The sequence below is a fragment of the Carassius auratus genome, chromosome 9 (assembly GCF_003368295.1).
Source record: "Carassius auratus strain Wakin chromosome 9, ASM336829v1, whole genome shotgun sequence".
Classification (NCBI taxonomy): domain Eukaryota; kingdom Metazoa; phylum Chordata; class Actinopteri; order Cypriniformes; family Cyprinidae; genus Carassius; species Carassius auratus.
This window is the reverse complement of record NC_039251.1, coordinates 30670276-30681151: the sequence shown is the minus strand read 5'-3', so window position 1 is coordinate 30681151 and position 10876 is coordinate 30670276. Positions and strand designations below refer to the sequence as shown.

Sequence of the window (10876 nt, the reverse complement as noted above, 5' to 3'; positions counted from 1 at the left end):
GGTGTGGATTTGGGTCAAAGAATCACGGAGGGGCCGATCGCCACATTCTTTGGGTTTATCTGGACCTCTATTAGGACGTATCTGCAGTGGATGAGAGGAGTCTGTTTTAACTACAATTGTTCAAGTCGCCTCGGATCGCCAGACAGGAAGCGCATACCAACTTTTGACATTTAAGAGCATTCACATAAACATTTTTGCAATATAACTCCATTTATGACACGTCCCAGATTGTGCAGCTTACATGTGAACGGAATGACACTATCCCTTCTGGGACTTTGTGTTCTCCTTATTTCCTTCCCAAAATTGGTCAAGAGCAGCATAAGCAGTGTTTTGGTGCCCCTGACCTCTCAAATGCCTTATTGATGAGGCAAAGTAAACAGATTTGAAATACAAGCGAAATTATGAAGCGCTACGACTGACACCATTTAAAGAGACAGTAATCACTGAAATGATTTTAATAAATCCATCCAAACAAAACAGATTGATTGCCAATAAAACTTAGCAGTTTATGTATAGCAGTAAAACTAATGACTTGATGCTCAAAGGCAGGTGATTTGACATCAGAAATAATCTATTAACATGGACAGAAAACACAAGACAAATATATTAAAGTAAATCAAGATCTTCTCACACATTTCTACCTGCTGTACGAATACAATGAGTTCTTTCAACAGAACCTGTGGTAAGTACATAAACGCAGTTCTAAAGCATCAACCGTCTCCAGAAAACCTCTTTTGAGTAAAGAAAGAGGGGGATAAACGCCTTAAACTTCATTTGGGGTCCACAGCTCTTTACAGAAACGTCCAGAACTGGATCTCTGTCCATGAGCGGGCACAAGCTCAGACAGGATGGCTTTCCCCAAAGCTGTTTTGGTGCTCGTCTCACTGGTAGAGACCGATGTTGCCCTGAATAGTTCCCAAGAAAGTCCAGTCTCAGGCGTGGAGTCCAGTGAATCTCCGCTGTCTCAGAACCAAACACTGGCCTTCGCTTTGTCTTGATCGAGCGCTGAGGGTAAGCAGATAAATCATTAAAACATGTTCGCTTTACTCAGAAACGTAACATTTGGGGTGTGTGGTATGATGGTTTATCATGGAGGAAAACAGAAATGTGTCATATGTCATTTATAAAGCATATATATATATATATATAATAATTTAGGCATCACAGAATGTACAGAATTTTAAAAAATGGTGTTCATTAAATTCTGAAGATTACAATAAAGTGTTATTAAACTCTATTTTAAATACATGTGTCAGCAAAAGGAATCTAAATGTAAAAATAGAGAAAATGATGCACAAATATTCAATATGCACAAGTAACCAACATTGTCTAACATATCCAATACTGCCCCAGATATATTAGCCTGTAACTGATATGGTAGTTATATTTCATGCATCAAGGCATATAAATCTGGCTTTACATTATTTAGATGTAAAAGCAAATTATAGAATAATGTGAAAAGTGTGACATTCTTCTAGTCAAGACAAGGAAGAACTAGATATAAAAGGGATTATTATAGGCAGTTTGAGTTTTAATATGAATTTTCATTTGAGTGTTTTGTGTCTTTAACTCATAATGTGAAGCTGTTTTTGCACTGATGCTCGACTTACTCATTTGTTAGATGTACTAAAAGTTAAGGGTCAGAAATTAATACTTTTATTCATGAAATGATGCATTAAATTAATCAAAATTGCATTAAATTATTCTAAATGACAGTAATGACATTTATAATGTTACAAAAAAATTCTTTTTTCAAATAAATGTATTTATATTCATTAAATAATCCTGATCAAATCAGCACATTAGGATGATTTCTGAAGGATCATGTGACACTGAAGACTGGAGTAATGATGCTGAAAATTCAGCTTTAAATCACAGGAATAAATTACATTCTAAAATATATTTAAATAGACAACAGTTATTTTAAATGTTAATAATATTTCACAATTTTACTGTAATTTTAATTAAATAAATGCAGCCTTGCTGAGCATAATACTTATATTAGTCTTACTGACCCAAAACTTTCGTAAGGTAGTGAATGCAATGACTGTAAAGTATTTAATCCACTAAATCTTCCAATAATCACATTGTTATTTCCAACAAAAATGACTATGCTATGATAATTTAAACAACCCATAACACTGCATACGCCCCCATGCTGTAGAAGTGTTGTCTCACCTGTATCATGATAGATGTCCACTGACCCATGGAAAGAAGCGGGCCAGCTTGGTGCTGGGATGCTACTCGGCTCCAGCTCAGTTTTGATTGCATCTGTGCAGGACGTCGGGCTGCAAGATGCTCTCACACCGGGCAGCAGAAGCGGGCTGAAGCGCGGGTCCAGAGCGGGGCTGTGGGCGTGATGGAGCACGTGGTGGGCGTGGGAGTGTGGGGGTGGGTGACGGGGGTGCATGTGAGGGTACATCTCGTGCATGTGAGGGTATCCCGCTCCACCCTGTGCTCCCAGGCCGTAGTGCCAGGAGTCAGTGAGAGCAGAGGGAGGGTGCAGGCCGGTCTGCGCGAGGCTGTGGCTGCTCCAGAGGCCAGCGTCTGCAGGGTGGAAGGCAGCGGCGAGGGGGAAGTCCGGGTGAGAGGAGGTCTGACACGGGTAGCCACTACCCCACAGGGACGACGGATGACCCTCAGAGTGGGAGTTTCCTTCTGAAACACACCAAAGTTCCTAAATATCAGGATATCTGATTTAAATAGTTTTGTAGAATCCTGGCATACGGTCACCGTATGATCCTGGATCAACATTATTGCCCAAATATATAGACCTAACCCTATCCCTACCCATAAGTTATCCCTAAAACCAGAGGGAAGTTCAATTCCCTCAATTCTGATTGGTTGATTGAAATGTTGTTCTAGGATCATTTTGCACTTGGTGAAATCACATTCACCCCTGTCATACCAAGAAAAAGTTATTCAAAATGTAAAAATACAAACTTTTTAATATAGTTTTATATACATTTTTAATATAAAGTCCTGATTTTGACAAAAATCACACACAGGATGTGTTTAAATAAGCAGTGAAGCTATATTGACCAATCAGAGGCCAAGACCAAGACCTGAGGTGTGGTGAAACATGCATACAAAATTTCTATTATGATTATGAAGTTTGTTTTTGGATCAGTTTGACCTGCAAATGTCATGGTTAAATGCAGATAAAAATGGTATGTATTTTGTTATGATAGTTTCCCAACTTCCCTATAAGGCTAGTTACATTTAGGCATTTGGAAGATGCGTTCATCTGAAGAAATTGACACTGCTGTGATGTTTTGGTGCCCAGTTTTGATGGGAATCAGACCCATAATTTTTGCTTTGGGATGATCTCACTCTTTGAGCTTCAGGTAAGCACATTTTTCAACTTAAAATGTTTACAAACAGTTACACCACTGTTTATAAAATGCACAAAAATGTTAAATATACTTTTACATTTAGAGTGACTGGATTCATTAAATTGTCAATTTGACCCACAGATTTTGAACGTAACGATGCTTCGTTTCAATTCAATGAATAACTACATTTATCTATAAGCACTATTATTGGATTTTAGGATTACAAATATTGTAGATCCCCATGAAACGCTGTCTTCTACCTCTCCATGGTCCTCCGGAGTGAAGTCTGCCGGTCTTGGCATCATTGCTGAAGGCGCTGGCCTGACTCAGTGCACGTGAGAAATGCTCGTCCACCACATCCCCGATGTCTCCACGGAAATAGGTGAAGACCACACACCTGGCACTCAAGTACTTGGCCTCGGCGGGCTGCGTCTCCTTGCAGCGCTCCTCTTCTCCAGCGCTCTGCTCCTCCTCTCGTGGACGCTCGGGCTCAGGACGGGGCTTCAGCGCTCCAGACTGCTTCCTCTGGCCACAGTCCGAGGGAAACTCCTCTGAATCCTGCATCCTGCCGTAGGCACTGAACTTCTTCTGCTGAAAGACACAGATAGTGAAGAATAACTGCTCAGGGGTTAATAGCACACATTCACCACCTGGTCTTCCACAAAAATAGACTGAATCGATGGCCCGGTGCCCACTCTTGGCACATTAGTGGCACGCTGATTTACGCCCGTGAAGATTTTCGTACGAGAGACTGTTTAAACACATTCAGCTGTAATTCACTGCATGGAATTTGAGGAATTCTATATCGAATGTCATGCGGTTTTATTTCATAACAGTAGTATTTAGATAATAAATCAGCCGGGAGACAGTCTTACTATTATAGTAAGTATAGTTAGAGTCTTACTATTATAAAAATAACAATAAATGATGCAAAAATGACATGCAAGTAATCTTAAGACAAGTTAATAGTAGTTAATTATTATTGCTCAGTACTTAAATGTATAATTACACTGTAACAGGGGCAGCTTAAAATAAAATGTAACCCTAAAATGTTAAAATTTTTTATAAAAAGCTTCATGAACTAAATCTTGACTCTGAGATGTTTTTGAACAGGGTCTAAATATTTCTTGACTGCAACTTCAGCTTTATTAAATATATATGTGTATATATATATATATATATATATATATATATATATATATATATATATATATATATATATATATACAGTCGAACCATATTTTATTCAGATGCCTTCAACATTTCTCACATTTTCACAGTTTATTTGCTATAACTTAAAAATGGCAATAAAGTATGACAGAGGTAAACAAATTCATCTTGATCATATCAGATAACTTTGATAGAAATGTTAGCCGAGCAATGCTTAATTTTGTTCAGTCTATGGTGTAAAATGTTGCATTAGCATATAAAGAAATAACACTTAAGCAAAACATGGTTGGATCAAAGTGAATACATTTTTATCCCAATATATATATATATATATATATATATATATATATATATTTACTGGTAGTCCACTGTATGAAGAAAGTTTGGGTGTAATATGTCACAGTTTACTTTATTCTGCTATCCTCATTAAAATAAATGAACTATACCGTCCTGCCCGCATATATAAATATCTGAAGCAGAACTTTTTTTAACTCTTCATGAGTTGTGACATACCTGCTGCTGCTGGTAATATGCCGCTTTGTAAGCCGCTGCTGCTGCTGATGTCGTGGGCAAGTAGTGATGAGCTCCATAACTCTGATGATACATAACATCCAAACAACTCATGGCAGAGGATTACACGATCTAAAGAGGTTCTTCAGGAACACGGCAGCTTCCTCAGCCACAGATACATGTTGTCATCATTCCCCCCCAATATAAACCTGAGCGTTGACAAAAGCTCCGCGGTTTGTGAAAGAGAATATTAGCATAAAAACAAAAGTGTCCCCATCGAGGCTTCACCACCTACAGACGGACAGCGCATCAAAACAGAGCGACAGGCGCGAGCTGCTGGAGGAAGTTACAGCAGCTGCTCTGATTGGTGGGAAGTTTGGAGCGCTGCGATCTGATTGGTGGAACCAGGGCTTCGCTGAATAAACTGAGAAAAATATTCACAAACCACACTAGTAAAAGACAAGTCGCTGGATAAAGAGTTATTATCTTGTAAACGCTCAAAGCTAACTCTTAAATAATACTTAACAGATACTTAGCTGAGGTTGTTATGGGCATTAGCTACGCATTTGTTTTTCATTATTGCTTTGCATTCCTAAACTTAATTTATGTTCACTTATGGCCTTTGATAATGTGGTATATATTAGTCGGTAATGGTAATATGTTAAGCGCTTGAGGGTAAATTGTAATAATTGTGGTTTTGATTTTACGTCTTGTCCTCATAATTAGCAATGTTTTAGATAGGTTTGCATTAGGCACGTGCTGCCACCTGCTGTAGACCAACTGAGCGTCCAAACCACAATTTACTGGGGGATTGTCTTTCAGATTTAACATTAGACATTTAAACATTCTCTCAGACAAAGAATTCATCTTTTTCTTTCTTTATTCATTTTTTGTTTTGTTTTAATAACCTGCATTGTGTTTTATTTAAAAGTAAAATTAATAATATTATGTATAACAATTTATGTTAAATTATTACATTTTTATTAAATGCTGATAAAAGCTAGAAAAGTAGTTGAGAGTTTTTTTAAATCTACATATATCCACTTTTCAATAATTAATTGTTTACAGTTAGAGTTTGTTAATTTAGTAACAAACTTGGGAACCAGATTAACACATGAGGACAAAACCTCAAGTCTTTAAAATAGACAGGATATATACAACACTGGTCTTTATTTCTATTATTAATAAACTGAATATTTCATATTACAGAGAGAGAGAAGTTGGAAATGAAGGGCAGGTGGATAAAGTTAGAATGACCCATGACCCATTTTCCATTTGCAAACATAGCAAGAGAAGAATAGATTATATTCATGATCTATTATAAAGTAATGGATCAACATTTTGATCATTTTATCAACATTTTATTATCATGATATGTACCAATAATCAATATATATATATATATATATATAAATATAAAAACCTTGCATCAAGACTAGTCAACTACAGAACAGGAGAGCAGCAGCAGAGAACTTATTCATTGTAACAAAGCAACCTAATGAGATGGGGAGCCATTTAGAAAATACAAGATGGTTCATTATATTAATAATTTGCCCTGCCTAGCTCTGTTCCCAGTTGTTGTTTGATCTCATCTGCTCGTGTAGACAGGGCTGAACTTGTAATGACAATGGTTTATTCACTCTGATGGTTAGACAGAATGCAGAAAGAGATGCGAATAATTCAGTGGTGTTGTGATACTAAGTTTATCTAGGGCACAGTCTGGGTAGGGACTTACAGCCACATCAGGACACACACACACAGAGACACACACATACATTCAGTAGAGAGCAACGAAGACTTCTCCTGTCGATCCAAGTTAACCCTACAGGCCTAACTGCATGAATCTCACATTCCACTTTATATATATACTCTAATATAACTCTTATGATAATTCTTATCATGTTCATAATCTTTTTTCATAAGTGTTTGAGCAGGAAACACAGAAGAGCTATAGTAGTGAATTAGTTCTCTCTCTCTGCCTCACAGCTAACAAAGGATTGCTTCAAAGGCTCAAATTCCACTGACACACATTTTAATAAATCCCCCATGTGGTGGAGTCATTTTACTTGCGAACAACGGAAATTAAAGTACAATAAAATAAAGTGTGATCATTAAAAAAAAAGAGGGGGGGGGGGGGTTCCTTTTTTGCTTTCATATCACTTCCAGTGCCAAGGCACCACAGAGTGTCAATAGAAATTATAACAAAGTTCATGATTTGTTAATTCTAGATGGAAGCAAAGGTTACAGGTTGATGGAAAGAGGTTTTTACCTCTAACAATAAGTACTGTAGGGGGCAGTTGTTGCACACTTCATTTTATAAATCCACTCTGAAAAAACAGTGATCTACATAAAAAGTCTGGTGTGCATGAATGAGAGAAATAAAATAAAATAAAAAAATAAAAAATTTGTTCAACTGAAATGGGAATGCTGCAGTGTTTCAGCTGTATTCATCATTGCTCCCACGATCAAGTGGTCTTTACAATCCGCACTGCTGGAAGTTGTCACAGGTGTGGCACAAAAGACATACAGGTTGATGCATTATGCAATCTAAATACAATCACTCCAGACGAGACCTTTGCATGTGAGAATTTGCCTGCGGACAAGACTTCTGTCCAGAGGTTGAGTGGCATTAACCCTCAATTAAATGCAAATTAGAGTAACACAGCAACTTTGTTAGTGTTGCGTTACTGTACTGACAATTGAAGATGGAGATCAACTCACATTATTAAAATCTGTTGGACACTAAAGATAAGATCGACACCCATTGATCTGAATTTCACCTGACACTCTCACAGTCTGTTTGTAATATAATTTAATATAATAGGATTTTTTTTAACATTTCAACTTGGAATTGTTTTTTTTTTTTTTGTTTTTTTTTTACATGTAATTCATTTTCTAAATACCCCACATCATTGAGCACATAATTTTCCACCTCAACTTGGAATATACTTTTTTTTTTTTTCAGATTTAGACATATTTTTCTCAGTAAAATAGGATTGGTTTAAAAAGGATTTTACACAGAACTTAAAACCAACATCTACTGCTCATGTGCCCCTGCAATATTTATCATAATTTTCACATTTGTATAGGATTGAAGCTAAAAATACACAAACTGTGCATGGAGGTGGCTGGAAAATGTCTACACTGTACTGTTGAATAAACAGACATTGTTGAGCAGGTTCAGTGGAGTGCTTCTTAGTAAGGGGTCTATCAGTTTAACAACATGTAATACTTATTAGGTCAAGATACAACCAAGATACAATGCTTATTTTTTATTTTAAAAATGTTGAGTGTATCTTTGGCAGGATTTATCTTCATGAAAGTTCTTCTTGAACGTCCTCTCTTCGTCTCCTCCAGATGGCTGTGCAGAAGCGTAGCCCTCAGGAACAGATACATCCCAAGAGTCTCAGGAAGCAGGAGCTCTTAAATGTTTATTCTTTGCTTTAATACTTACTGAAGCCTTCAGTGGGAGAGAACTTACTTGTATGTTCAGCAATCTGTCAGATGAAAAAACAATTGTGTTAGTGGGGCATTTCATACAGTATCAGTGCACAAGGCTTGATACTCAGAGCAAAAATCCCCTTCATGTGTTATTTCTCTTTTTAATATTTGAAAGACAGGTTGCTTGCTGTCGTGGCAGGTTTAAGTAGAGCCCAGTTGAACAGTAATGCTATGGTCAATTGATGTGTTATGATGTTTCATGATTGTTAAAATGAATCTTGAAGGAATGTAGTTATGTTTACATAATGAGCCACAAATTGTGTTAAATTAGATGTTCATGTGAAATCGTGTATTCTCTAGAGTGCTATAATTCATAAGCTTCACAAGACACAGAGAACACTGCAATATCTCCACCAGAATGAGGTAATCATGTGCATAACTATCCCATCATGCCTTTAGGCAGTGTTAGCAGTTATCTCTACGACATCAGTGAGGCGTAAGGTTTAATGGGGTTCAATTTGTGTCACGGGCAAAATCAAAGAACATCATTTCTTGGGGAAATTTAAAATCCTTCCCCAAGACAAATGGTGAAATATGTCACAGATATCTTAATGGGACTTCAACAAGCATGTCCTAGGACACAAAGATCCTCTTCACATTTTTAATTGTTCAGAAACAATCCAGCTGGTTCAGAAATCTCATTGTCACAGTCGTCCTGCATTACAAATTAAAATGTTAATTGCATTTGCGACTCTTGAAAGGAGGCTCCTTCCTGCTGGTGTGAACACCATAGAGCAGGTTCAGATTCAGGCTTTTCATGTTAATTGGTCACCTTCATTATTGTTCATTTAAATAAATGTGCCACTCTATCAGAACCATCTTCAGCACTGATTGGACTATGAGCACCAGATAATTGGATGGTTTGCTTTTCTATTAAAATATAGTCCTTTTGGAAAATTTGCTTTTTGAAGAAAATTTGTGATTAATGTCATGTTAAAATAGTTTGAGACAATCACACTGTTATTTGCTCTTTGAATGTCATTGGAAATATCAGATGGATTAAACAATGAGTTTAATAAATTGAAAATAACAATATGTCAGTATGTTCACTTAATGCAAATGTTTTGTATTAACTCGTCAAAGTGTGAAAATACAACTGTCAACTGATCTCTATTACTTTATAATTATAGATTTTTTTTCTTTTTTGCAATGCATGCAACATTTACTGCCATGACTCTATACATTCAAGACTTGAACTTAAAGCCTGCGCTGATTTAAGACCTTTAACTGCAAATAAGACCTTTTTAAGATAAAAAAAAAAAGCATTTTGTCCAAACACTTAATCATGCCGTCTGATGAAAGCTTTCCATTATGATCATTGATTTAATTGGGAAGTCAGCTTATTAGACACATTAAACAATCCATTTTAGGAAAATTGTTCAGAACACAATGGCTTGTCAAGCAAGCTTTTGTTAGTAACAAACCTCAGCGATTCAGTCACAGGTCCTTCATTCTGCTGTGCCAGCACTTTTAGTAATTAACAGAGATTGTGGTTGATTCCCATGCATCTCTGCCTGAATTGCTATAATTATACAGCTTGTACTGAAACCTCCGTTTGTCCATGAGCAGTGCTGGCACACAAACTCTGTCTAGACTTTCTATTTCTGAAGGACTGCGTTCCTCTATGCCTCTATGAAGGACTCGTCCTCCTGATGCCCTTCTGCCTTTAATGATTTTAATTCCCCATGCAAATACCATTCATTTGCCTCAGCTGAATAATTCTGGCCTCAGTTTAACCCTAAGGCTGTAGTTACTACAGCGCAGAAGAAGACCTGCCACTGGGACCCCATTTAGGTGTGCAGCACCTCACTTGATCATTTCAAGGCTGAGGGTGTCATTGTGTGCCACTATCCATGCATTGGACTGATTAATTATGTGGTCATTATCAGTGTATGTGACAAGCACTGCATGCAGAGTATGTCACTGCACTCCTGTGTGTGTGTGTGTGTGTGTTAGAAAAACTCAACAGGGGTGATAATCTCTCATTACCGTAATCCCTAGTTGGCATCCAGTACAATATTGCACGGGACACTCTGATGCGGTATTCTTCCCGGGGCAGATGGAGTGGAATCAGTCACTCGATATATTAATGCCCTGCCACCAGTTCAAAGCAGTCGGGCAAAACGCATTCATCACCATGAAGATGTGGCCACTAAATCAGCATGATGAGACCCAGAATCAACGCTCCTTGTTTGCATACATCTATAAGTCTGTCTTGTTAACAGTCATGCCTTGAACACTTGCATTATAGTGTCATAAAAATTATTTTGACAGTCTAAGGTGATTAATTTTACATTGCATAATTTATTATCAGACAAAACTACTGCATCTCTTTAAATAAATGATATTGATAGCATCGA

The 10876-nt window shown here is 37.2% G+C and overlaps 1 protein-coding gene across 3 annotated transcripts; it reads right to left on the bottom strand.

Moving 5' to 3' along the window:
• Positions 1 to 440: 440 nt before the first annotated feature.
• On the bottom strand, positions 441 to 5340 carry vgll3 (vestigial-like family member 3). Of its 3 annotated transcripts, none has more exons than XM_026272485.1 (4): positions 5019 to 5340; positions 3596 to 3926; positions 2179 to 2655; positions 441 to 1005 (listed from the first exon to the last, which is right to left on the bottom strand). In XM_026272485.1, the coding sequence occupies exons 1-4, from the start codon at positions 5127 to 5129 to the stop codon at positions 965 to 967; spliced, it is 960 nt and encodes a 319-aa protein (XP_026128270.1). In that variant the 5' UTR covers positions 5130 to 5340; the 3' UTR covers positions 441 to 964. The 3 variants fall into 3 exon arrangements, with proteins under 3 accessions (XP_026128270.1, XP_026128269.1, XP_026128268.1); XM_026272484.1 differs by having other exon boundaries at positions 2179 to 2658; positions 3596 to 3923; XM_026272483.1 differs by having other exon boundaries at positions 2179 to 2658; positions 5019 to 5339.
• Positions 5341 to 10876: the final 5536 nt, after the last annotated feature.